At 49.4% G+C, this 27,917-nt stretch overlaps 1 protein-coding gene and 1 long non-coding RNA gene across 10 annotated transcripts; one reads left to right on the forward strand and one right to left on the reverse strand.

The window, feature by feature from the left end:
* Positions 1-55: 55 nt before the first annotated feature.
* Positions 56-27,284, forward strand: LOC308462686 (rho guanine nucleotide exchange factor 11-like). 9 transcript variants are annotated; one of them, XM_080980571.1, is made up of 10 exons: positions 56-236; positions 1,570-1,709; positions 3,565-4,044; positions 5,106-5,262; positions 6,135-6,419; positions 23,632-24,768; positions 25,274-25,353; positions 25,499-25,624; positions 26,090-26,207; positions 27,124-27,284. In XM_080980571.1, exons 6-10 carry the CDS (start codon positions 24,537-24,539, stop codon positions 27,231-27,233), a joined length of 666 nt encoding a protein of 221 aa, XP_080836697.1. In that variant the 5' UTR covers positions 56-236; positions 1,570-1,709; positions 3,565-4,044; positions 5,106-5,262; positions 6,135-6,419; positions 23,632-24,536; the 3' UTR covers positions 27,234-27,284. The 9 variants fall into 9 exon arrangements, with proteins under 9 accessions (XP_080836697.1, XP_080836698.1, XP_080836690.1 ...); XM_080980572.1 differs by having other exon boundaries at positions 23,632-23,793; positions 24,568-24,768; positions 26,090-27,284; XM_080980564.1 differs by having other exon boundaries at positions 26,090-27,284.
* On the reverse strand, positions 349-12,639 carry LOC308462791. The gene is made up of 2 exons (XR_013979359.1): positions 11,937-12,639; positions 349-626 (listed from the first exon to the last, which is right to left on the reverse strand). It is a non-coding gene; the product is annotated as an uncharacterized lncRNA (long non-coding RNA).
* Positions 27,285-27,917: the final 633 nt, after the last annotated feature.

Here is a 27,917-nt window from a genome sequence, read left to right on the forward strand (position 1 = left end):
GACCTTCTGTGTATGCTCACTTCCTTTACCTCCTCTGGACTGTGTAACAAAGGAGATATTTCCTTTTGCCTGTGAGGAGACTCTTGCTTTCCACCATGCCTCCATGCTGAGCAGGCATGTATGGCTGAGGCTCCTGCTTTCAGCCATATTAACCAAGACTACTAACTTTAATTTTTCTGTAACTCCTAAGTATTTTTCTGCACACCACTTTGCTTTATTTGCTGCTGCGTTGAAATGTAAGTAACCCCTTTTTTTGTTTATCTTACTAAAAACGTGGTTTCATTCTCTGTAAAGGGGGTGAAGAGGAGGGAAGGTCAACAGACCACAAATAGAAGGGATACAAAGGTATAAATGCCTAATTCCTAAACTTTAATAAGCTGCAAAACATATAAGTGTTTTTACTCTGCTAAAAAGGGCAGTTCTCAATCCTCCTGGTCACCAAGATGGAGAGCAGGAGGGTTGTGCTCCTTTGCCCAGCTGTCAGCCTTCTTCACTCTGCACTGATGATTCTTGGCTCCAGAAGGATTGTGGTGCTTCCTTGGCACTTGGCACAATCTGGATTTCAAAGTCATGGAACAGTTCAGTTCAGGATGACCCACTGCCAGCGAACTGCTCCAGCAATGCTGCTTAAAAATGGAGAGAGAAAGAGAAATTTGGGTGAGGCTTGGAGAAGGAAAACATGAGCAGTTTATCTCCCCCTTCAACAGCCTTCTCTCCCCTGCTTTCTTGGGAGGACAGGGAAGGAGAGATGCTAAGTCACCTTCCTGTTAGTTGAGCCCACAGGTCTGTGTTTTTGCAAGGGGGTGCATTTTGTTTTGCTTGCCTGGGCATACAAAGGCGCCACTGAGGCAGAGTCTGACTTCCTACAGTCACTCCTGGCAGAATAACAGTCTTGTTTCTGTCTGGGTCAGGAAAAGCTTTAGAATGCCCTTCTCTAACATTCAAAACATCACTTAAGAAAACCAGGCAAAGTTTTTGCTGACATTTATTAATCCTGCAGAGTTGAGGAGATGCTAAGTTAAGGTTTGGCTCACCAGGTGACAGAGAACATTTTGCCCAGAGGCAGCAATTACATTCCAGGAGTAGTGTCAGGATCACTTAGTTCTGAGGGGAGACCAAGATCTGAAAATCAGTGCAAAGTTCTTCCTGAGGAATATTCAAAGGCACAAGCAAGGGGAGAGTTTGAGCTGAACCACCTGTGTCAAGGCCATGGTCTGTGTCCATTTTCATACAAAGCTGGTGTTACCTTGAAGGCTTTTTTAATAGTTTTTTTCCTTACAGGGGCTCCTGATGGAGTTTTGGAGCAGAAGGGATTAGTGTTTGTTTACTTGTTTGTTGGCTTGCTCGCTTGCTTGAGAGGCCAGGAAGAAAGGCAGCCTCCACCACCTTTTCAAATGGCAAGCTCCCACATTCAGCCTGCCTCTTGCGCAGCCCTCGTGAGCAAGCAGACTGGAACATGTCATGCTTCAAATAATCACTTTAGCTTCAGCCAGGGAGGGAGGCACCTATGATCGGATATGCTCTTTTTCTAAATTGCTTTCTCTTCCATCTGCTCTTATGAACCACAAGGGGCATATTGTGCAGTCGGGATGTGGCCTCTCCCACAGAAGCTGCGTGGTGATTTTTGCAGTAGAACTGGCATCGTCAAACAGGCGTTACAAGAAGAAGGCCTACCAAGGAGCGCTGATCTACATGCCTAGAAAAAGCAGGTGGAACAGATTATTTCATGTCTCTATTTGCAATTCTATAATTTTATTATTGTTATGTATTCATTATATGAATATTAAATTTATACACCGCCCTTCATCCAAGGATCACAGGGCGGTTTACAATACAAAAACACAAAATTACATAACATAATAACAAACTAAACAGTATTCCCACCCCACCCCCCATCCACACACACACACACACACACAGTTTAAAAGGCCATAGATTGTTTGATTAACCAGAGGCCTGGGAGAAAAGGAAAGTTTTCACCTGTCGCCTAAAGATGTGTAATGAAGGTGCCAGGCAGACCTCTTTGGGGAGAGCATTCCACAAACAGGGAGCCACTGCAAAAAAGGGCCTGTTCTCATGTTGCCTCCCCCTGGACCTCTTGTGGAGGAGGCACACGAAGAAGGGCCTCAGATGAAGATCGCAGGATCTGCTTCGTTCATATGGAATACCCTCCACCCAGAAGTGCCAACTTGAATAAAATATTGGGGGGAGGGGACAGGTAAGCCCCACCCTGCATAATTGATCACATGATGCAGTGCAGGCTCACCATTTGAATGACAATGCCCGTCGACTTTGGGGTGGCCCAGCCTCCTCAAATATTTTATGGGGGCGGGCAAAGGGACCTCAGCCCCTAGGAACTGGCTCCTATGCCTCCGACATCCCTCAGATGAAAATCGGGACATTTTCATCTGAGGAATGCAAGGTGCTTCTGGCTAGTGGAAAAGCATGGGGGGGCAGGACTACATGTGCACACGCACTTGTTACATACATGCTCAGAGGTGCTACTTCATTATCTTCATTGCCTTGCATGTCTCCCCCATCCTGCTAGCTGCTGAAGATCCGCCCACTACCGCTGCTGTCTCCAATCTGCACAGTGGTCCTTTTAAGCCCACTCCCCCATCTCTCTGCCTCCTGCTCCCAGTGGTGCCCTAGTTAAGAACATCACCGCCAAGCTCGGAGCCGGATGCTATGTTGTGAGGGGCAGAGAGCCAGGATCCATGCAAATTGGATCTGAAGCACCTGCCCTGGAGAGTCCAGTCTGCCATGTGGACAGCAGAGGAGCCTCAGACCCCATGTGGCTTCTGAGATCTTCCACCGCTCTCTCGCTCGCTGTGGGGCAGTGCTGTGAGGGGGGAGCAAAGCCTTGAAATCGGGCATGCCCCAATTTCAAGTCAGAAGCCGTGGTGGCTTTACCAATTCTGGGACCTTCCCGGAAGAATCAGGGCAGTTGAGGGATATTTGCGGTCCTGAGCCGTTTAAGGCTCTACGCCTCAATCTGTGCTACTGGTGGCACCAGAAGCCACATGTAAAGCCATAAACCTGAGGATTCCATGTCACACCTCAAATCTCCCAAAAGATATTGGGCAGCTCTCCTCCTTTGCCTGAATTCGTAAGCAAACATACAAAGACTTCTTTATTTACTCAGGCTTTGGGCTGATAGTTTTATAAAGTTTGTACCCTACTGGTATTAACTGCTGTTTATAACATGATATAGTGTTGTTTTGAATTGTTTTTACATATTTTTTATTTTAATCTGAGGCACCCTAGGGGTGGGCAAGTTAGACACTTGAAATAATAAATGAATGAATGAAATAATGAAATAATGAATAAACAAATGCTGCTGCTGCTGCTGTTGTATAATAATAGTGATGCTGTTCCTTGTTAGGGGCAAGGAGGTTATTTAACAGAGGGGTGTGTGCATTGCTGCAGCTGCTCTGGATCCGTGCCTCCTTTGACACAGCTGGCCTCCCTCAAGCCTGCAGCTTTGGAACTGGGCAGCCGGGATACTCTGTGAAGAAGAGAACTTATCCTAAGGTCTCCCTCTGCTTCTCTCCATGAATTCAGAACAGGGTTCAGCACAGCAAAGGCAAGAGCGGAGGGCTATCCATCCGACAGGGCTTGTTACTCCTGTTCTGTGTACCTGCAGATTACATTTGTACCTCAAATGTCCGTCAGTTGATGGAAAGGGTATCCAATATATCTGTTGCTGTGAGCGTTTCAATCATCCTAGGCTCTCCGTGGAGGCCTCTGAAGGGCTGTTCCTGATCAAATCAATTCCAGTGGACCTGTGGAGTGTGAAATGACAGTGCAGGAGGGCCTCTTTTGCAGACTGGAAGGTGTGAATTGGCACCTTGGAGGAGGCCTCTTCTCCCACTGTAAAGAGACTTACAGAAACACTCTTGAAGATGTGGCTCTTACTTTCTTCTGTTCCATTTGTAACGCAAGCAGCTGTTCCTTTCAGGAGGGAGATGAATTGTAAACAATGTGCTTGATATCTGATGGCCAGGATTCCTTTGCCTGGTACCTGAAGAACCAGGTGAGGTTGTGTGGGTGAGCAAGAGACTTATCCAAGTCTCGGAATAAAATTAGCCCTGAAGCTGTGATAGCAGGAGCAGTAAATATTGCATCTCTCATAGCTGCCCTGGGGTGGAGATGGTTCCTGCGGGTGGCGCTGTGGTCTAAACCACCGAGCCTCTTGGGCTTGATGATTGGAAGGTGGGCAATTCGAATCCCCACAACGGGGTGAGCACCCGTTGCTCTGTCCCAGCTCCTGCCAACCTAGCAGTTCAAAAGCATACCAGTGCAAGTAGATAAATAGGTACCGCTGCAGCGGGAAGGTAAACAGTGTTTACGTGCGCTCTAGTTTCCGTCACGGTGTCCCGCTGTGCCAGAAGCGGTTTATTCATGCTGGCCACATGACCCAGAAAGCTGTCTGTGGACAAACGACGGCTCCCTCGGCCTGAAAGCAAGATGAGCGCCACAACCCCATTGTCGCCTTTGATTGGACTTAACCGTCCAGGGGTCCTTTGCCTTTTTACCTTTAAATGCCCCAAACACACCAACGTAATTATATTCCAAACAACCTTAATGTGATGTGCAGAAAATAGAAATCAGATGCAATATAACTGTTTCAGAACATTACATGAAGTAGAGCTTCCATTAGATGCTTTGCAGGTTCCAGGTTGCACCTACAAGTACTGGAAGAAGGAGCCATAGAATGGCTGACCTCAACACACACACAAAATTGTTGGGAAATTAAAATCCAGCTGTAACTCAGGGCAAGTCAACAGAAGCCCAGCAGAGCCTTCCCTAGCAGTTGGAGGAAATCAGGATGGATTTGATTTAAATCACTAGTCAGCAAGACTTGGTTTAAATCATTTTTTTTACAAAAAGACTAATTCTTGCTTGTATAAGGTTTCATTTTTGAAATAATAAATTTTCAGAATAGTTTTTACACTTATATCAAAAATTACTGATTTGGTTATACTATTAGAAATACATAGATAATTATGACATTATTGTGAGGTTTAATAAGTTAACTGTTTATAGGGGCTTTATATCCCAGCAGGCCTGGCTTTGGAGAGGCTGGCGTTCCTTTTCCACAGGGAAGGGGGGGAGATACAGTTGGCAGGCCCAGGCTGGGCAGGTTTGCAGAAAGAACAGGCCGAGGCTGAGGAGAAACAGCCGTTGCAAAGCTGGAAAGGGGGAACCAAGGACTGGAGCAGAACTTCAGGGATTCCTGCTGCAGGACTGAAGTTCCAGGTAGAAACTTTAAAAAAAAAAAAATACAATTTATTAATTTTATAATAACAACAAAAAAATCATCAAAAAATTAACTTATACATCTTAATTGACTTCCCTCCCCCCTTCTGGTTCCATTATTTTATACTTAATCATGCACATCTATAGTGTTTTATATTCTTAACAATCCCATTTTAAAACTTTATTCATGTTGTTACAAGTGACTTTTAGAAGTTCAACTAATGTAAAAATCTTCATCTGGTTCGTTGGTAAACAAAGCAAGCAGGTAAGAGATGGTCCTTCTGCAAGGTGTGTCTGTTGCCTGCCTTGGAAGGAACTATAAGACCTTTCTTCCTAAAGCGAGTTTTGTCAGTTTCCTCACAGACTCCGGTTTGGTCCCTGCCAGGTGAAGCACGAAGTTAAATAGCTCCGTCTTGGCATTGTTACAGAATGTGAATTTTGAAGTCTTTCAGTAATCCAAGTTTAGCTTAGAGAGTCAGCAGGGCGAGGAGGGACTGCATGCTGCGCCTGGGACAAAGAGCCATCTCCAAAGCCCTTGTCAGCCATGGAGCTTGCTGAGGTGAGGGCAGTGCCCCATGCCAGGGTTAGTACAGGGTTAGTACAGAATTAGTACTTAACCACAAGCTTCCCAGCTGACTGAGCACCACCCACCCTTTCTGGGGAGGGTTGCCAGTATCATGGCTGTGAAGTGCTCTGAGCCCAAAAGTCTGGTGGTCCTTTAGAGACTAACAAGTTTATTCCAGCAGACACATTCCTGGCTGATGGACAGTCCCTGGCATCAGATGCCAGCTCATCAAAAAGCCAAAACCCAGTGTCAGCCCACAGCGCCCCTGTTTTTCTCTCCCCTATCGACCTGTCTTGTTCTCTTATAGGTAACGTAACCTGGAAGGAGAACAGAATTGAAATGTGGCGAAGAGTGGACGTCTCCCTTAACACGAGTCTCATGCTACAAACCAGAGGGTTGGGTGAAGAAGAGAGATCTTGCGCACCTCCCAAGCCGTTCTGAAAACATTATCTCATTAAACTAGGAGCCTGCCACTGGGTTAAGTGGCCTGCAAATCAGTCTGACAGAGTGTTTAGAAATGTGTGTAGCTGGAAGCATCGCAGGCAGGCCGTGGGGACGCTTTGCAGACGACTCTTGCCTAAGAGTTTTAAAGGTAAGAGCCACATTTCACACAGAATAAATCCAGGAAAGGGTGCATCTCTGGCCCTTGCAGATTTCTCTTCCCCTCCTCCACCCACCATCTGATGGCAGGGAGGGGAGTAGAAAAGAAGCCCACCCACAGCCCTCTGGGGCAAATGGAGCTTACGGCCCCCTTCTGTGGGTCTCCAGCTGCATTTTTTTTAACACTAAGGTTGATACGGGAGAAAGCAAGCATGTGAGCGTCACAGGTTATGGTTATCAGGTGTCTCCATTTCCCAGGGACCGTCCCAGATTTACAAATCCGTCCCTGGACAGAATCCGTCCCCGGAATGTCCCCGGATTTCAGTTAATGTCCCCGGATTTATATTTTAAGTGTTGTCGATTTATTAGTAGGGAATGAATGTTGTGTGATTGGTTCAGCAGCACAAGACACATCATATGGGGACTTCCGGCGAGTCAAAATGGTGGGCGCCACGGCAGCGAGCAGCTTCTGAAGCCAGCCAGAGTCAACTTCACTACCAGGCTCACTCTGGGCTGCTGAGACTGCCACTGCCACTGCTGAGGGAGAACCGGGGACACCTGGTGCATCAACTGGGGGAACCGCTTACCCACCCCCCATGACCCAAATCATGCCAGAAGTGAGAGCACTCGGCCGACTGCCCAGCAGCACTCCAGGGCCAGGAAAACCCCGGAGCTGATGCAGGGAGAAAGAGGAGAGGAGAAGGAGAAGGAAGAGAGAGAAAGAGGAAGGAGAAAAAAGAGGGGAGCCCCGACCTTGCCACGCAGCTGCTGCCGCTGAGAAAGAGAGGAGAGCACTGGGAGGGCAAGGACACGTGGCCAAGGCCAGGCCCAACCCAAGTCTACTCCACGGTGGCTAGCATTCCAAGAGAGCAGGCCGGGGCCCAGAGGAAGGCTGCACGACAGAGGAGACCACAGAAGAGAAGATACTACTTCTTAATATTTTTGGAAAATATTTTTTAAAAACTTTTTTCTCTCTTTTTTTTTAAAAAAAGTGTCCCCGATTCTTTGAAAAAAATCTGGTAACCATATCACAGGTGAGAAGCAGAGGGTGTAACCTCAGATGCAAACTGGTGGTTGGAAGCATTTGTTTTGCTAAGAGGACAGGCTTGTGGGCTCTCTGATCAGCTGGTCCCTCCTGGGAAGCAGAGTGGTCCTGCAGTGCTGGAGGTGAGTGATTGCAAAGGACTCCCGTGACCTGGAGGGAAGGGAGTCAGGGCCTGGGGGGCCGGCTGGCTGGGGGGCTTGCACTACAGATCAGCTCCACAAGGACTCTGGACCTCTTCTGCAGATCAAGCCCCAAGATGGAGCAGCTCCATCTTGTCCCCGGAGTGCCTTGACTCCTTTCAGCGGAGCAGCAAAAGACCAGTCCTAGGAAATCCAATGCAGATTCATTTCACTCCTTTCTGCCAGAAGTACAATGCCTACACGTTTCCATTATAGTGTGCAGCTACTCGCTGCATCTTGCCTCTGTAATAGAATTGGTAAATGGGCAGGGTGGGGGTTGTTGGGAGCAGCTGTTGGTTTTCCTGCAGTTTCTGTGCGTGGAAATCAAGAGGGGAAGGGAGGGCAGGGCTTGGGGAAGGTTTTGCGCTACAGCGCTTCAGCCTCTGTCCTAGACCAAGCAGCGCCCCCTGCTGGTCTCTCTCCGACACAACAGCACCTCCGTTTTTGGCAACTGGCAGTGGGAAGCATAGCTGGAAAGCAGCAGTGGGAACATCTGTGGCCCTCCAGATGTTGGGTTTGCTGGGAGTTGGGGGGGCAGCAACAAGGGACTGCAGCGAGATGGTGGAGAAGAACGGAAGGGAGCTATGGGGTGGAAGGGCAGACCCATAGATGTGCCTTTTTCAAAAGTAAATATTTAATTTGTCTCATGCCTCCAGAATAATTAAAGGAGGAATTATAAAGCCTCTTCCCACTTAGACAACAGAGTGAGCACATCAAAGTCTCTCTGCTTATCTAGGCATATTCTCAAGAGCAAAAGGCATTTGGGGCAGCGGATGCCTTCTGCTCTTTCCAGGGGAATGGTGTTACATGGATGCTGCCCAGGTAAAATTTGTATGCTGTAATATATTTTAAAATAAAACACTGATTGGATGTTTTCCCGTAGCAGGACAGGGCAAGCAACAAATCCATGCACCCACACAAGTGATCTTGGTATCTGTTATGAGCAGTGAGGCCCTTTTAATTACACCTGGGTATTGGACCAAGGGCTTGTCCACACCTAACCTTTGCCCCGCTCTTTGCAGGCAGAGGTCCATGCTTAAAAGCTCTGTGTCTAAAGGTTGCTGGTGGTTTCTTCTTCTTCTTTTGCCCCAGGGAAAGTTCAGTTTGGGTGCTAGTTCCCTCTCTTTCTTCCCCCTGCCTTGCCCAATTAGGCTCCTTCCATCCACCCTCCTCTGCACATCCTTGTGGCTGCTCAGCCAGTGGCTTCCAGCTTTTGTTAGCTCCGTGGCTTGATGACAGCCAAGGGGGGGTCAGGGTTCTCTTGCCTGGGCAACATACCTGCTGTGCTAGGGTCTGAGGCAACTGTTCGCTGCTTCTAGAGAGCCTTGTTTGGCTGTGGGCAGAGGGGCTGTTCCAAGGCTGCCCCCAAGTTCTCTCTCACCCTGTCTTGGCACTCCAGCTGTATCCTGGGCCGTGCACCACGAGGGAAAGGGAAATTGCCCCAATACTGAGACCTTTCTGGGAAAGAAGTCCAGCTCCTTGGGCAGTGGGGACAGTGGCGGGTGGGGGGAGAGAGAAAACTATTGCTCAAGGAAATGCAACATTGACGGATGTGAAGCCGCATCCATCTCCCTCCTGCTTTTGTTTCCGAAGGAAACAAGAGCACAATGTAAATAATAAAAGCATTTTTATTTATTGTAGAATATGACTTAAAGATGGTGGGGGGATGTGCCGGATGAGCGTGATAAAAGAGGTGTGTGTTAAAAGTCCAGCAGGACCAGCAAGAGATGGTTGCTCTCTTCACCAATGACACCAGTGCAGACCAGTGCTGGGAAGAGGCCTAGCTGACCTTTGGGGGCTTCTCTGCCTGTTCTGTGAGCCCTGAGTGAGAAGCCTTTCCAAGTAGTAGCAGCCCCCATGCCTGCTCAGGAACAGGGCTTGGCTTTGTGGGACTTGACACCACCAGCTCCCAGTTGCACTCCCCTCCTGGCTGCTTATAAGGGATCTTAGCAGCACCCAAGGATCTCTCTGCCTGAGCTCCTGAAGAGCTGCTGGACTTGAGCAAAGGAGGAGGAAAAGGAGGAGGGGTCCACACTGGCTCAGGACCAAGCAGCTTTGGATCTTGAGCTGAGCCAGAGGCTGCACTAGAAGCCAGAAAGATTATTTATATTTCATTATTTATGTTGAACATTTATACCCCGCTCTTGAGCCAAAAAGGCTCCCAGAGTGGCTTGCATGCCATCGAAACAGGGCAGTCCCTACCCACAGCCATACAATCTGAAAAAAAGCACACAAGGTGAAAGGGACAGGGATACAAGAGGAAAATAATCAAAACTCAGGCACCAGTTTAAAATCTCCTCCTCCTGGCCATTCTAACAAGGGTCATTTGGACTCGCACCCAACTGTGGAAGACCCCCAAGAAGAAGTCAGTGGGCCAATTCTCCATTTGGACATGAAGCCTGGGGCAGGGCAGGGCAGGGAAGGCTTCTCAGCTCCGCTCCACCCTCCAGGCAAGGGAAAGCAGGACAGTCTTCCTCCAGCAGCCCTCCGTCAGGAGAGGAGGCATCCCTGGGGGGAGCGGTGGCAGTCCTTTGGATGCTGGGATGATATGCCCTAATCAGAGAGGACAGTGAGGAGAACCCTGGGAAAATCAGCGCCTGATCCCTGCTGGCTGGCAGAGCCAAAGTGGCGGCCCAGCAGCAGCAAGGCCCATGTCGAGGTCGCATTTGCATAATGGATAATCCGCAGCTTAATGAAGATCCGCTGTCAAAACATGCCATTTACACCGAGGCTCATTTGTTCCAAACATCACTCACTTTTCTATTTTTACCCGGCGGCACATCTCCAGCCTCAGTGCTCCTCATCCCCAAAGCCTCTGCAACGTCATCCCGACAACTTTCTGAATGCAGGATTAGAGGAAGCCTGGGAGGAGAGGCAGCAGCGGGTGTGTGTGGGTGTGGGTGTGGGTGTGTCGGGCAGCAGAGGCTGAGCATTGGTAGGACAGTAGACACCCCCCTTCCCCACAACCTGTCAGTTTTGGATTCCACTTCATGCATCTGGTCCAGGAATGCTCAGGCCACCATCCTATAGCTTTGGTGCCACAGCTGAGCTAGTCTGTTCTAAGGAAAACCACCAAGTATACTTGGTGGTTTTCCTTACAACAGACCAGACCAGCTGTTGCCCCTCTGGAAATAACTGCACACCCGGGCCCTGAGGGGGGTCTGAGGTGGCAAAAAAAAGGGACCATGGTAGCACCAGGGAAGGACTTTGGGGCAGATTTCTGGGCCCTCACTCACAAGAATGAGCAGATGCAGGCAGGCTGGTGGCTGCTGTGTTCTGAAGTGAGTGAGGAGACCTTGAATGAGCAAGAGAGGCCTGCAAACACCATCAAAAGTTCAGAGTCTAAAACGACCCAGCTGCACTCCACCAGAGCCAAGTGGGGTCACGCTGTACCACTTGCCTGCCCACGCAGGGGGGAGCCCGGCCATCCAATGCAGCCCTTGGCAGGTGAATCCTCCTGCCACCTGTGGAGAGGAGCGCTGGACCAGGCCATGCTGGGGTCGCCCACCCCCCAGAGGTGTTCAAATGGAAGTCCTGCGAATAAGTGCATCTATCCACACATCATCCAGTGGGGGCTCAGCTGACCAATGGCCTCACTCTGGCTCTGCCACCACTTTTCATGTTGCTGCTTCTTTGGCAAAATTCGTTAGAGATTTTGCACATGCGTTCTCTTTGGAAACAGCCTGTCTCAAGCTTGAGTGACCACACGAGGCAGAATCTGCTTCCGGAGGCTGTCAGAATTCTGGATCGTATTTGGAAGAAGGCCCCAGGCCAGGATTCAGGAATTAATCTTTCTAAGGGGATGACAAGGTGGTATACAAATCAAATTATGAGCCAGCCATAAGGAATATTAAATCCAAATTTGGAAGGCAAAATAAACGAGGACTTTTGCGGCCAGCAGTAAAGGAACCGGCTGCCAAGATGCCTCACCTCGCCAAAACAATGCTTCTTTTTCCATTTCAGATCAATACTCATTTATGTTTCAGCAGACAATAGCAAAATGTAGATGGGCAGTTAACAAACCTCACCGCCGATATTTCTGCCTAAAGCTGAGAGAGTTGGCTGAGGAGTCCATGTGAGACTTCCTTCTGCACCTTCCAGGATCTGAGCCTCTAAGGAGGCTGGAAAGCAAGAGGCTGGTCTGTTCCCATTGGGATTAATTTCTTCCTGGGGTTTCTGCTGGGGTTTATGTGCCTAAGAAAGAAGAGCTCTCGGACTCCTAATTATAGCCACAAATTGATTTTCAGAGTCAGGCGCTGAGAACCGGCACAGAGATTTCACCTACCTGACCTTTGCAGTCACAAATAAGTGGGACAAAGGCTGGGTCAACTTTTTTCTATTTCTCTCCGGCAGGCCTTGATTCTCCTGCTGCAACCAGATTGCAGGAGCGAAAAACAGTGCTGTCGTTTATCCTAATCCAAGCCCCAAGAGTGAAGGCAAAGGAGAGATGGGCTTACGTTGCTGGTTTAGAGCAAAAGACCGAAACGCGAGAGTGGAGAGAGCCCTGGGCAGGGGACAGCCTGTTTCAAAATATGTTTCACAGCAGAGCCTCTGACACCAGAGCTGTCTCCTTTGTCGCTCCCCTGAATAATTCCCAGCCGGGCTGTTTGCTACCATAGCCTCCAGTCAGACTGGCTCCTCAGTTGGCTTCTTGGAGGGAGGGAAGGAGGGAGCACTCTGTTCTGCCCTGTCCTGCCCACTCCCACTGGAAAAGGCAAAATTCAGAACCACCCATCTCATTTTTTTCCTCTGGGCGGGAGAGAGTTTTTAACTAGGGATGGCACCCAGGCAGGCTGACCCTCGGGAACTGCTTAGAGGGGAAAGCACCTGTAAGGCACCTTCTTCTGAGACTCCCACATCCCCCCCCCCTTGGCCCCTGCTCTGAAGACAGTTCATGGGAGGCAGACAAGCTTTTTGTGACCTGGGCTCCCTGTAGGACGTAGCCTCTGCTTCCTCTTGAATCCTCACAGATGACTGGAGCTTCAGGGCGTTTGCTGACGAATGCATGCAGCCGGTCCTGCTGGCCTTGGGCTAATTAGACCTCTCCTGATTCTGCATGCGAGTGGCAGCGGGTGCTTCTTCCTAAGGGAGCCATCCTGGCCAGGAGGGGGAGATTCTGCTGCTGCTGCTGCCTCCTCAGAAAGAACTAGTTTCCAAAACTGCTCAAGGGAGTGAAATGTCTTTGCGTATTTGGCGACTTGTTTTGAAAAGCTGGCTGACTCACAGGGTTTGGGCATAACCGCTTCTGGGATCTCTGTGTCCTTGGCTGACAGCACCTTCCCCTGACACAAATACTGCTTTTGTCCAAAATGCCCCTCAGAAAACAGAGAGCAAGGAGGGTGCAGAACAGACCCTGCTGTGAGAACCAGCCACTGGCAGGGCGGGGTGCTGGCTCCCTGGAGCCCTTTTCCAGGGCTTGCCTACATTTCCAGGCTGGGAGAGGGACCATGAAATCCCCTGTCCCCAGGGACTCAGCTAGAAGGTTGGTCCACAACAGGCTTTTGCACAGAGCCACCTGGCAGAGGGCCTTGAGCAGCCTGCAGTCAGAATAAGCCCCGCAAGGTTGGGGAGGTAAGAGCTGCTGCTTTTGCTGGGAATGGAGGTCAGGGGGAAAGGGAGGCCTAATTTTATATGCCTACAGAATTAATAGATGCAATAGAAACATCCTTCTCTTGGGACAGAGACAGCTGCTTCTAATGCGTTTGCAACTTTATCAGATTTACTGAGCCACACTGACATACTTAATGAGTTTAAACACACACACACACACACACACACACACACAAATTAATTTACACAAAGATAAATTCTTACTCGCAAATTGCATTTGCCAGCTTCGTCGACTACCTAAAATGAGTTATCCACCCCCCCAAACCCGTTTTCTTTATGCAGAAATCACCAAATATCTCAGGGGGTGTCAAATCATTTTTCTGCCATTTCTGCTGAAAATGTAAACAGATTTGATGCAGAATCACTTTCCCTTCGTGGCTGTTTCCCTAGACTGGGTTGGTGAGGAAGAGAGAGGCTGGGTACGTGTGGAGCTGAAGTTTTCTTTCCGAAGATTCTCCAGCAGGGGAAAGAAATGTTGGTGGGTCTGCAAAAGCCCACCTCCATTTCTCTTTTTGCATGAGCCAGGGCTAGGCAGAGGGCAATCCATCCAGTCCCCTCCTCTTGAAATCCACAGGAGATTTGCCTCTACCTACAGTGGGAGACAGATTGCAAGCCAGGTTGATGCAAGTCACAAGGACTCCTCTTCCCCCCTCCCCCAAGGAGAAGCAAGTTTGGCTGGGGTTTACCTAGAGCAGCCTTCCCCATCCCTGACCATTAAGCATGCAGGCTGAGGCTGGTGGGAGTTGTAGTCCAACAATACCTAGATGTCATGGACTGGTTGCATGCAGAAGAATGGTGGGAGGAACTGGCTGGGGAACCACCAAGGGAAGAAGCCTTGGAGCCCAGGGAGTGGAGGTGGGACAACGATGAGTGGTCAGAGGGAAAAGGAGAAGACTGGGAAGAAGTAACAGGGCTTAATGAGCTGGGAGAGTCGGTGACAGAGAGGAGTCCAGAATCAGAGGTACAAGCCAGAGCCGTCTTTCCCATGTGGCTTAGTGGTTTGTTGCGCCAGGGCGTTGGCCTCTCAGGGCTGGACCAGCGAGTGGGGGAGCTGTGTGGCTTTGCCGGTGGCCTCCCCTTTCCCTGCACACCCGCCAGCTGCTCCTGTCAAACATATGCTGGCGGGCGAGCAGCTTCCCTCCCAAGCCTCTGTGGGGATTGCTCTACCGCAGAGGCATGGGGAAGAGTTGCGCACACAGCCCCCCACCCCCAATGGCTGGCAGTGCGCAGCTTCACCCCCCCCCCCCACTATCCGTGGTAATTTGGGGGCACTGAGCAGATATTTGCATCCCGGCGCCGCATCTGCTAAAGACGGCCCTGGTAGAAGCTGAAGCAGGCAAGTGGGAGAGAGGCCAAGAGGCAGAGATGAGTCTGGCAGTTGAAGAGTCGCAGGTATCTCCCCCCTTCTGCTGTGACAAGCTCCCCTCCCCGCTTGTTTCCCAGAACCAGAAGAGAGCTGAAACAGGTGGAGCGACAGCAGGCTGCATGCAGTCTCTTATTGCTTGGAAGAAGCCCTGGAAAGGAGGGAACTTAAGACAGCCGTGAGGAGATGGAGACTTCCAGTTTCAGCAACTGATTCATGGGGCCAGACCTACTGGGGATGACACTCAGCCAAGTTATGTGAAGATTGTGTTTTTGCTAATAAAGAGTTAACTCCAACTTTGACAGTGTGATTTACTGACGGTTCAGTACACACACCTGGAACACACCTGGATGAGGGGGCTGCCCTTAGGAGACCAGCATTTAGCCAGGCCGATGAAAGGAGAGCTTCACTATACAGTTGGAATTATACTCATTGTTAAGGCAACAAGTCAAGGTTAAGCATTAGTTATATATCTGAGCAGCTTAAGTGCTAAATCCCTTCTCAACATTTGTGTTTTCCATCTATCCTGCTTCCTTATACAAAGTCAGACTATTGGACCCCAATTTGGTGCCCTCCAACTGTTTTGGATTACAACTCCCATCAGCCCCAGCCAACATGATATGGGGCAATGGATGGCTCTGTTATCTAACATCTGGAGAGAACCAGGTTGGTTTTGCCCACAAGGTCAGACAGGGGCTCTTCAGGGGCTCAGTCAGGAGTCTTGCACAGCTATAGAGGGAGATGTTGGCAGCTGAACCTGAGTCCATGACTGCCAGTGAGCTGCGAAGGAAATAGCTTGTCCCTTGAGCCGTTGACCTTTAACGTAACAGTGATAAAAGGCAAAGATGAGAATCATCAGCAAAGCATGGCATTCAACTGCAGGAGAGCTCACAACTCTTCTGCCTCCTACGCAGTGTCCTCACAATTTGTTTTTGAACCAAGAACTTGCTTTTCTGGTACGTGAGGAGCATTCACTTCATCTGTTTTAGTGAGTTACTATGTATTTGTAAAGGGGGAAGTGAATTTTTAATAGGCTCCAGAGAGACGCCTTGCATAGATCAGCTTTAATATTTAAATATACAACGGGTCTTATGATGAATCATGGCTAAAGGGACTGGCTGGGGAGACAAATGCTCTTTACTCATCTCGAACGGCTTTCCAAGCCCACCATCCTTCACCCTGCCGCTTACAGACACAAGTATAAATTGCATGTCAGTTTAACACAAGGGGGGCAATTTGCATTCTATGACCAATTTACAATAGCAATAATCTATAAGCTCTGTTCTCTGGAAACAGAGCTCAGGAACATGGAAAGCTCCTTCCTCCCAGCTCAGTGCTGTATTGTCTGCTATGACTGGCCGCAGCTCTCCAGGGTCTCATGCAGACCCCGTCACCAGGTTCTTTTAGCTGGATTGACCCTGCCTGGGGCCTTCTGCATGCCAAGGCAGCTGTTCTGCTGCTGAGCAGTAGTCCCTTTCCAGCTGGATGTTGAGGCCTTCTGCCAGATTTCTCAGTGTCGATCCGGTCCCAGGATCAGGTGTCCCTTTGTAACTAGAGAGACAATTGGTGGCTACAGAACTGTGGCAGCCAACTACGGGAAAGCCATTAAGACAGAGCATGCCGGGCCTAGGACTCTAGAACACATAGGCAAAGCACATTCCAGCAGGCTGTGAAGAAGGTGCTAAATCATAGCACGTTTATTACAGCAACTATGTTTTCGTTGCACTTCTATGCTATGCAGCTTTTCCGATATTCAAAGCAATTTGTGCACATTCTCAGGCATCCTCGCTACAATTTCCCCAAAGGTGATACACATTGGTTGGTTGGAATGGCATAGAACAATCCTTAGGTGTGCAAATGTAAAAGGCTACCTGTGTTTCAGTTTGTGAAGAAAGTGTGAAGTAGGTGGCTCTTTTTCATTATAAGGTAATCAAGATCAAATGTCTTCTTCATCTTCCTCATCCATGGAGAAGGGCCGCGTGGCTCAGCGGCAGAGCATGGGATAGCTCAGTCGGTGGAGCATGACACTCTTAATCTCAGGGTTGTGGGTTCGAGCCCCACATTGCAGGGGGTTGGACTAGATGACCCTCATGGTCCCTTCCGACTCTACAATTCTATGAGTCTCTGTTCTGCATGCAGAGGACCTACATTCAGTCTCTAGGGAGGGCTGTGGAAGATGCTTGGCTGAACCTTGGAGAGCAGCTGCCTGTCACTGTAGACAGTATTTGACTGGATGGATCCATGGTCTGGCTAGCATTACCAAGCTTCCTGTGTTCCATGCATAGTTCATGAAACCAGGCACAGAAAGATATTGGCTTTGGACACAGCCTAGGTGCCTTTCCATAGCAACATGAGAAGCAGGCGCTGAGGAGAGCTGTCCAGGTCATAACCATAAATTAAGTCCACACTGGAGAGAGCCTTTGTGGTCCCAAGAGTCAGCTGGCTGTCAAGAGTAAGGGTCAAGGTTTGTGCTGTGTGGATGCACCCCTCAGGCAGGCTGGCCCCCCCCTTCCTCTGGTCCCTTGCTGTGCCTGGGAGGCCAAGCTGGACAAGCCTGATGTGGTGAGATGGAGGTGCCACCGCCATAGAGAGGACTTTTTCACCATCTGTGATCCTTGTGAGCGAAGCCGTCTGGAGTCCTGTACTCCCGGTAGGGTCACCCAAGGCGGTGAGGTCAAAGGGGAGGAGCTGGACAAAGAATTATCCAAGAAGTCCTCAATGGCAGAACAGGCGGAAGATAACAAGCGGTATGTTGCAGAGGCAGGTGAAGGCTGCAGCAGATAAGAATCTATCGGATGTCCTGATACTTATACCATTGGAATAGAGCCTTACTGCGAAGACTGTGTGTTGGTCCATGTGCACCGATCTCCACATACAAAACAAATTCAGGCACAGGCATCTTCCAAAAACCGATCCCAGACTTTGTGTATGCGGATGGGGACAACAGTGTCAGCTGCTGCAGCCTAGAACTCTGCAAGCAATGGCGCGGCCTGCAGGAGGAGAAGGTGCACATGGTGGAGATGCTGCGCGCTGAGCATCTCAACATGGTCTTTGACAAGCGCACCCTCAACTGCCTTCCCAGGGTCTTTGTGAAACTAATCTCAGGATTGGGTATTGGGTGTGCCTTATCTCTGTCAGTTAATGTGTGTACACAGCAAGGCACCATGCAATGCAAGGGCTAGGGTTTTGCATGCTAGGCTCGGATGGCTGCTTTTGAACGGTAGATCATAACACAATGTTTTCTCCAACTCAATATTTTTAAAAAAAAATATTCTTTTATCTGTTGGAGATAAAGATCTTGTACATTATCCCTTCCCTTGCACATTGTTTCCTCACAACCGGCTGGTGAGGTGGGTTAGGCTGAGAGGTTGTAATTGGCTCAAAGTGACCATGTGAGCTTTACAAAGGAGCTGGAATTTGAACCTGGCACCTGAGTGTGTTGGGCGGGGGGGTGGGGGGCAACACTGAGCTTGCACAATCTTCCTTGGTGTCGGAATTGGAATGCTAAAAGCAGGTAGACTGAAGTTCCAGAAGGCACAAAACTTGATTTTTGCGGGCTTCATTGTGTGGGGACTACAGTGTTGTGTTTAAAAGTCTGGTTTTGTACATTTTTCAGATGAAGCCAAATTTCTTCCATACCATCACCTCCATGAATTGGGGTGGGGGGGGTGCAAACTAACGGTTCAGCTCAGGTGCTAAAATGTCATGGGCCGGCCCTGTTCCAAAGCTTTACTAATTCCAATTGTGAAGGCAAAGTATTGCAACCATGGCTAGTAGTCGCTGTTTGCCTTCTCCTTCATTGTCTGATCCTCCTTTAAAACCATCCAAGTTGTTAATACACTGCGGTGTCCAGACCGGACCAAGACCCAGGTGTCCAGGGTTCAAGTCCCCTCTTGGCTATCAAGCCCCCTGGGTGACCTTGGACCAGGTTTCAGGCTCTCAGCCTAGCCTACCTCACAGGGTGATTGTGAGGATAATTTGGAGAGAGGGATTGCATCTTGTGTACCACTTTGAGTTCCTTGGAGAAAATACGGAGTTTTCGTGTAATAATACAATAAAGCACCAAGAAAGGTCTCTAGGTGCACAAACATGTTTTAAAAAGATGCCTGGAGGTGGCAAATGTGGGTGAGCACCCAGGCAGAGAGAGAAGGCGGCTCCATAATACAGCGAAGCCTCCCACAAAAAATAATAAAAAGTTTCAACCCACTGGAACCTATAATACACCGTGACCAAATGATGGACCACTAGCCAGCCAACACCTGGGCAAACAGGTGAGTTTTAAGGAGGCGCCAGAAACTGGACCACAGTCCTGGCCTGCCTTGTTTTCTCGATTATCCAAAGGGATGCAAAGCTGGGAGGATTTGAGGAAACTCTTAAGGAGTGTCTAGATCCAGCTGTCTGAGCCTTCTGCTTGGGGGTAAATGCAGGGCTGGGCCAGATGCTTGGCAGCTTCCTGAAGTCGTCCAGTGGTGCCATGAGCATCCTGCGGAATGTTTTGTTTCCTATGAGGCCAGGTGAGTTCTAGGAGGCCTGGGTCAGTTGAGAGCCAGTTGGATCAGTTAGCAGACCATAAAGCAGTGATCCTTCTTTTGTGGTTTTGAAAGCCTTTTGTGGTCTTTCTGGCTCTTTCTGGCTCTGAAGATCTTTTTCATAATGTGCCGCTGGTGGCGTAGAAGGTAAAGTCATGGGAAAGGGGGGAGGCATCCTGAAGATTTGTGCCCCCACCACATGCCTAGTTTTAAAAGATGCTCCTTGGTTATTTGACCTTTCTAACTCCCATGCTGTGTTACATGAGCCAGCAATTTTCCCAGGGAGTTTTCTGATGAATTTTCTGAGTTTCCTTTTTTGTCACCATCCAAATTGCAATAGAATTGCAACAGTTGGAGTCCCGTAGCAACATCTGGAGGGAACCAGGTTTGGGGAGGCTTGATGGAGAAAACATCAGCGTAATTTAGCATCGTAACACTGGGTGACTGGCCAGGGGTTTATCCTGGAGTAGCCAGAATCAGCCACTCACTGTCCAATGTGGAAAGTGGAGCAGAGGACCTTGTTAGTTAGACCTGGGGATCAGCTCTGCACTCTTTGCAAAATAAGAAGTAACTGGGGGTGCCTTATGTCTGTTTAAAAAGTTGTAGTGACTTGGCACAGTTAGTTAGGTGTGGTTTTTATAATTTTTTTATAATTTTCATTTATATTACAACAATAGTTCAACTATAATTCTAACATTTCGAACCTCAACTTCCTCCCCCCTCTTTCTGTGGTTCCTTATATTTATTTTCACATTTTCTGCATACTCCAAATTATCTTAACTCATTCTTTTAATCATCTGTTCTCATATATATTCTTGAAACTGTAGGTTTTTGCAATAATCCCGCCAATGTCTTAATCTGTTTACAGTTTATTTGTAAATATTCAATAACCCATTTCCATTCCATTATAAAATGTTTAGTGTCTTATTCTTCTTATTCTTTAGTTTCTTATTCTTCCGGTAAGCTTTGCCATTTCTGCATAATCCATTACTTTTACTATCCATTCTTCTTTCATTGGGACATTTACTTCTTTTCCATTTTTTGGCAAATAACATTCTTGCAGCTGTAGCTGCATATATAAATGCATTTCTATACTGTTTAGGTAGTTCTGAACCTATAATTCCCAAGAGAAAAGCTTCTGGTTTTCTTACCAATGTTATCTTAAACATCTTTTCAGTTCATTATATATCATTTCCCAGTAAGCTTTGACCTTATTACAAGACCACCACATGTGAAAGAAATGAACCTTCTTTCTCTTTACACTTCTTGTGAGTGTTTGGGAAGACCGCTCCCTCTCCAGCCTATTCCATCAGGCCCATACACTCACGCATACTCTGAGCAGCTCCCTGCGGCAAGTGGCAAAAATGGTTTTAAATGTTTTAAGTGTTCTTAATTTGCTGCACCTCAGATGGTGGTTTTTTATAATATTTTATTTTATTATTTTATTTCTGCTTGGAGTGGGATAAATGTTTAGTCAGGGAGGGGGGAGTAGTTTAATTTTAGCATAATTGTTTCTTGCTTGTTTTTACTTTCATTATTTTGTTAAGTTATTGTATACTGTAGTTTGTATTTTGCTTATTAAGGGGAAGGGTCAGGGCTGCCTGGGAGTGGGCCTCAGCCAATAGAGTGGCTGGGGCAGGTTCCACAGGGGGGGATGTTTTGGGACACCAGATCTCTGTGATCACGGGCAGGAGGAGGAGTTACACTAAGACCAGACCATGTCATTACCGAGGAGGCAGGCTTAGTCGTTGTTTGAGGACTATCCCTGCCTCCAGGTCTGGTCCTGACCAGAAGGATACTGGAATCAACAAGGGAAACCCACATGACCTGAAAGTGTTCCTGTGCAATGCCAGGTCAATGATGAATAAAACCACTGCCATCCATGACCTGACTGCGGATGGAGGATTTGACCTGGCATGTGTGACAGAGACCTGGTTGGATGAAGTAGATGGGCCTGTCATTGCCGCTGCTCGTCCACCAGATTTCTCTTACGCACAGCAACCCAGGTCATGTGGGCGGGAAGGGGGGGTTGCAGTGATTTTTAGGAAGTCATTAGTCTGCACCAAGTGTCCCATTGAGAAGACCCAGTTTTCTGAGTGCATATTCTGGAAGTTGGGCGACAGGGGCAGTACAGGATTCCTTTTGGTGTACCGACCTCCCCACTGCACCAAGGATTCCCTGCCCAAGCTGCTTCAGGTATGGCAGATATGCTTCTGGAGTTTGGTTGTCCTGGGGGATTTTAACATCCATGCCGACACAACCTTATAAGGGGCCACCCGGGACTTCGTGGAAAGCATGGCCTCCATGGGGCCTCCCTGAATAGGTTTGGTCCAACTCATAGCCGCAGACATGCCTTAGACCTGGTGTTTACCTCTACGGATGTTGGTGATCTGACACTAAGTAAAAGCAAAACAAAAGAAGTGCCATGGTCAGATCACTTCCTGGTGCAACTGGACTTCTCCGTGACCCTTCCCCTCTGCAGGGAGGTGGGACCAATTCAGATGGTCTGCCCCCGACACTTAATGGATCCAATTGGCTTCCAGAGAGTGGTAGGGGATGTTTTATCCCAAGTTGATGGCCTTTCAGCCAATTCCCTGGTGGCCTGCTTGAATGCAGAGTTAACCAGGGCTATTGACTATCTGGCTCCGAAGCGCCATCTCCAATTGCATGGAGCCTGAACAGCCCTGTGGTTTTCCCCGGAGCTGAGGGCGATGAAACAATCGTTGAGATGGCTAGAGCACCGGTTCCGGAAAACTCATTCTGAATCAGATTAGACACAGGCTAGAGCTCAACGTCGAGCCTACCAAGTGGCAATGGCGACGGTGAAGAGGGCCTTCTTCACCGCCTCTATTGCATCTGCAGAAAACATCAGCAGGAGACTCTTTCAGATGGTTCACAATCTATTGAAACCACCTGCGTCACCGGGGCCTGGTAGGGACCCCAAGATCTCCTGCAATGCTTTTGCAAAGTTTTTTGCAGATAGTCGCTCAGATTTGGAAGGAGGTAGACTCTACCATGGGAGCAGGGCTGGGGCGGGAGAGTGCTAGAGTCCTGTCTAGTCATGTTACATGGGATAAATTCCAATCTGTTACCTCCGAGGATGGGGACAGGCTGCTTGGACAAGTGAAACCGACCACCTGTCTCCTTGATTCTTGCCCATCCTGGCTAATAAAAGCGAGCGGGGAAGGGCTGGGCGATGGGGTGGTGAATGCTTCCCGCCTTCCCAGACCTGCTGAAAGAGGCGGTCATTAAACCGCTTCTTTAAAAAAAATCTGTAGACCCGGTCAATATGACCAACTATCGCCCAGTCTCAAATCTACCATTCCTGGGCAAGGTGAATGAAGGCAGTGAAGGTCCTGTGTGAGTGCCTGGAGGCGGTTAGAGGATGGGTGGTGACTAACAGATTGAGGTTGAATCCTGACAAGACAGAAGTACTGTTCTGGGGGGACAGGGTGTGGGGGGGGGACTCCCTGGTCCTGAATGGGGTAACTGTGCCCCTGAAGGACCAGGTGTGCAGCCTGGGAGTCATTTCGGACTCACAGCTGTCCATGGAGGCGCAGGTTAACTCTGTGTCCAAGGCAGCTGTCTACCAGCTCCACCTGGTACACAGGCTAAGACCCTACCTGCTCTTGTTATCTCCCGCTTGGACTACTGCAATGCACTCTACGTGGGGCTACCTTTGAAGGTGACCCAGAAACTGCAATTAATCCAGAATGCAGCAGCTAGACTGGTGACTGGGAGTGGCTGCCAGGACCACATAACACCAGTCCTGAGAGATCTGCATTGGCTCCCAGTACGTTTCCGAGCACAATTCAAAGTGATGGTGCTGACTTTTAAAGCCCTAAACGGCCTCGATCCTATATACCTAAAGGAGCGTCTCCACCCGCATCGTTTCAGCCTGGACACTGAGGTCCAGCGCCGAGGGCCTTCTGGCGGTTCCCTCATTGCGAGAAGTGAGGTTACAGGGAACTAGACAGAGGGCCTTCTCGGTAGTGGCGCCCGCCCTGTGGAACGCCCTCCCTTCAGATGTGAAGGAAATAAGCAGCTATCTTATCTTTAAAAGACATCTGAAGGCAGCCCTGTTTAGGGAAGTTTTTAATATTTAATGCTGTATTGTTTTTAACACTTGATTGTGAGCCGCACAGAGTGGCTGGGGAAACTCAGCCAGATGGGCGGGGTATAAATAATAAATTATTATTATATTATTATTATTCATATGTTTTGCGAGTCTACTAGGTGTTAAATACCATCTATATAACATTTTTCATATAATTTTCTCTTATACCATAGCAAGTTGTAAATTTTATATCCATATTCCACAATCGTTCTCATGCTTCCATTTCTGTGTTATGACCAATATCTATTGTCCAACGTATCATTGAAGATTTCACATGTTCATCCTTTGTTTCCCATTCCAATAACATCTTATGCATTTTAGTCATCACTTTAATGTTACAAGCTTCTCCCTTCTTCCACAGAACAGCCAGTCTCAGATGGGAGAGCCAAGCCAGACCTCTCCCTCCCCTCGGAGCTGGAGGAAGTCTTTCAATACGAGGGCAGCCTCTGGAGAGAGACAGCCGGCTGCAACATCGCTGGTTCTCTTCCGGCACAGGAGGTCCTCCGGCAGGAAGCCATTCATGGTGAGGAGGGTCTTTCTCTGACTCTTACCTCAGGTCTCCCTTAGAAATATTGGGCAAGGGAGTCCAGGGGGATCTTCACTTTCGTAAAGCATGGGGAGGGAGAACGTGCCTGGGAGATCGGCTGGGAAGTGGGTCCTTCTCCCTCCCAAGGGTAGCCTGGAACTTTTGAGTTCTCAAAAATGGCCAGGAGATCATTTTTCTCCAGACAAGTCCCAGAATGGCAGTGGTGGACTTTGGGCTCTCAAATTCCAGTGCCACCCTGTGCAACCCCCCCCCCCAAGGCCCACTACCACCTCTTGCGCTCTGTTCCAAAGCATTGTTTTGGCACTGCCTGCAGCGCGGTGCCCAGTGCAGCCACACCAGTCATGCCGCCCTAAAACCGCCAGAGCCATGGGGTGCTTCCTGGTGTCCAGGCTGGCAAATGGCCACAGCTCAGCGGTGGAGCCCTTGCCTTGCCTGCATGAGCCCCAAGTGCAGTGGCATCTCCAGGAAGGCCTGGGAAGGAGGGACCCCTGCTTGAGGCACTGGACAGCCACCTGCCGGTCAGCATGGAGGTCACTTTGGGCCAGGAGGACCCAACCCCTTGGCACCCCACCAATGGCCACTCTTTGGGCTTTGCTCCCAGTTCAGGAGGAGAGCAGGATCCATCTCTCCTTGTCAGGCAGAGACCAAGTCTTTTTTCAAAGAACAGCCCACTTTAGCTGCCTCTTTTCCAGACCCTGCTGGGATGCGGCCTCTGCCTGATGTTCTTCCCCTTCTGCCCTCTTTGCACAGAGCTGTTTATGACGGAGGCCTCCCACCTGAGCTCCCTGCGTATTGTGGCCGTGCTCTTCTATCAGCGGCTCCATACAGAAAAGCTCCTTTCGCAGGAGGAGCTGACCCTCATCTTCCCCGACCTAAGAGAACTGATTAAGATCCTTCCCCTCCAGACCGGTCCCCATTCTGTGGCTGGCCCAGGCCTCCGCTTCTTCCTGGGTGGGTCAGGGGCAGAGGGAGAAGGGACTAAAAGAAAAGCACAGCATCCAAAGAGCTCTGCAGCAGGATCAGGCCCAAGGGGCCCAGCCAGACCTGCAGCCTGTTTTCAGGGGGCCCCACAAGCAGCAGGGCAGGAGCACAAGCCCAATGCCCCCCCCAAGGAACGGGGAATGTTCAGAGGCGTCCACTGCCTTGGGCAGGGAGGATGGAGGGGGCAGCCAGTTGCTGCCTCTGAGCCTAACCTACCTCACAGGGTTGTTGTGAGGATTAATTGAGGAGGGAATCCATGGACACCCTCTTGAGCTCCTTGGAGGGCAGGGTGGGGTGTAAATGACATAAACAAATGAGACGCCAGGTCTCTCCACCACTGAGAAAGTGGTATTAAAAAAAGAGCAGGCCATCTCCTTCCCCCTCCTGTCCCTGCTGGGGTTATTCTTTATTCCCCCACTCCCATTGCCTTGCTCAACCTCCCCTCCCATGTTTCTTCCCTCCCCTCCCCTCCCAGGTTCTCTGTCAGGGAAGATGAGGGATCTGCAGGAGCAAGGGCCCCTCATTGGGGAGATCGGGGACCTCCTGCTTTCCCAGGTAAGGATCCCAGAGCAGGGCGGAGAGGCTGGCAGCAACTGAGAGGGAGCTGCCTGTGGGTCTCCAGTGGATTGGGGCCCTTGAGTTCCTGATGCTCACCATTTGTGTTTCCTCTTCCTCTGCCCCCTTCCTGCCTTCCCCCCAGTTTGGTGTGGCTGCCACAGAGGAGCTCCGGCAGTCTGTCCTGAAGTGCAGCTTGCAGCAGGCCAAGGCCAGGGAGATCCTTCAGGAGAAGCAGCAGAGGGATGCTCGGTTCAGGCGTGTCATCCAGGTAAGCTGTGTGAGAAGAGGAGGCTGAGCTCACGGAAGGGGCCTTCTCAGCTGCTGGCTGGGCACTGTCCCTCGGGGGCTCTTTTCCCATGCGAGGGGAGGGGCAGGAGGCCTGTCCTCCTCTCCCGGCTGCCCACTCCCTGGGCAAATGCAACAGTGCAGAAGAACCAGCCAGGTGGTGTAGGTTAGGGGGTAAACTCTAGTTCCATGCCACACCAATCTCCACGTGGTGCGAGATTGCAGGGATTCCCGGGGCTTCCTCTGGGTTTGGTGTCCTTGGAATGAGGGGCAACCTCCTGTCTCACAGCAGCCGCCAGCTGCCCCAAAGGAGAAGCCCCATAGCAAGCAGGAGCTGAGCAGCAAGGTTCACCCCACTGGTTTTGCTGCTTGTGACCCTGGAGGTGGCTGACTCTCTCTGGCGCCCAGATACATGTTGTCTGTCTGCTTCCTTCTCTGCCATTCCCAGGAAATTGAGAGCAGCCCGGAATGCCACCACCGCCGGCTGGCCAGTTTCCTGGATTGCGAGCTGCAGCGCCTGGCCAGTTACCCTCTGCTGCTGAATCAGATCATCCAGCACACCAACGGTATGTCTCTCTTTCTCCATATCTTGGTGTGTTGGGTGCGGTGGGGAGGGTGTTCCAGGAAAGCTGCATCTCTCCATGACTCCATGTTGATGTGCTTCCTAATTTTGGGAGGTTGTGAGGTGCATTGAGCCTGCCTTACTAGGGAAAGCCAGCACCCAGAGTGATGGGGCGGGGAGGGGGGAGAGACGATGCCCGTCTGTTGCATTAGTGCCACATGAGGCTGTGACTGTAGGGCATAGGTATTGTTCAGCAGCCCACTTTCCTATCAGCAAACAAGGATCTGTTTGCCTTATGCATCTGAGTTGCTGATGCTCATCTGCAGTCTGGGTCCTCACGGGGTCTGTGTACATGGCTTGGAACTGTTGGCTGAAGGTGTCAAAATCGGCCAGCAGTGGACTCTCTTGTTGCAGCAAACTCTCTCTTTGACCATCATGTGGCTGCCATATGTCCCTGGCCTCCACGATTGAGATATAGTCCCTCTCTGCATCTCCTTTCATTCTCAGCCATTGTCAAATGAAGGCATATTCCGGAGCTGGTTGGGGCATTCTGGGATACAGAAGTATATTTGCCCGTATTTATAGATAATCCTATTTTGTGAGGATCTGTCTGCAGTGTTAATATTGTCCTCATCTAGGGCAATAGCTTTACTTATTTCGGCATGATCCCACCCCCATTCTCGCATTGAAATCCCCACATAACAAAACCTCTGTAGGGAATGTTTCCTCAATACGTGTGGGTTTTTATACAAACACCTCTCCCCCCCCCCCAAAAAAAATACAAAAATGTAAAAATGTCTGTTGTTCCTATTACGTCATTGAAAAACCACACACCCAACCATTCCCCAAAGTTGTTTAGCATTTATTCAATTTAGAATCAGCTCTTTTAAGCTTTATTTTTATTTTTTTGCTGTTCTCAGAAATCCTAACCTTGATGGTGCCACTCAAACAAATGGGAATTTTCACTGCCTCAAAGCCTATCTATTTTGATGTTTTTGGAAGCTGGTTTGGCTTATGTGCTGACTTGTAGTTTTTTTATGTATTCTACTTAAAAACAAACAATAAAAAACAAATTGCTGGACTCTGTACTGAAAGAAGTTGAATTCTGTGACCTCAAAGTGCCTTTGCTGCATATGTGTCAGAATCAGTGGTCCTGGTGGATGGATGTGGGCAAGGAGAAGCTGGCTCCTTTGCAGCAGCAGGAGGCTTTCAGAGTGCACATTTGTGGTGCCCTAAACCACAATCTACACCATAATATTGGATTCACCAACCACCTAAGCACTCATACACACACAATCACCTTTGGGTGGCTCAGACAATGGCTGTCACTTGTCAATAAATAGAAGAGAAGTCCACCCGCCAGGAAATAGAAAGGAACCCCCCCCACCATTGTCTTCCAGCAGATCCTAGACAGTGGTGCCATTCCAAGGTCAAATCCAAAGGAGGGACAGTCCAGTGCCATCTCCATCACACACACCCCTTTACCCGGGCCTGAACTATGAGGGTAGCCTGACCTTTCTCTTCCCTCAATGTCTCTCAGCGAGGAGTGCAAGCATGAGAAACAGATCCAAGATTTACAGGATCATAGATCTGTCTGTGAATGTGCTTCCATCCCTGAGCTCTCAGCCTTTTCACGCACAAATCCTCCTCCCTTCAAGTCTTTGGTTTCAGCAGCCCAATAGCAACTGTTACGTGTTGCTAGCATTAAACAGTT

This window comes from Podarcis pityusensis (genome assembly GCF_964106645.2).
Source record: "Podarcis pityusensis genome assembly, chromosome: 14".
Classification (NCBI taxonomy): Eukaryota; Metazoa; Chordata; class Lepidosauria; order Squamata; family Lacertidae; genus Podarcis; species Podarcis pityusensis.

Bases quoted from the DNA above. Each gene is read 5' to 3' on its own strand.
- LOC308462686 (XM_080980564.1), top strand. From the start codon at position 24,537: ATGTTCTTCCCCTTCTGCCCTCTTTGCACAGAGCTGTTTATGACGGAG. The intron at 25,354-25,498 runs GTAAGGATCCCA...CCTTCCCCCCAG, and splicing joins GGGACCTCCTGCTTTCCCAG to TTTGGTGTGGCTGCCACAGA. The intron at 25,625-26,089 runs GTAAGCTGTGTG...TGCCATTCCCAG, and splicing joins GGTTCAGGCGTGTCATCCAG to GAAATTGAGAGCAGCCCGGA.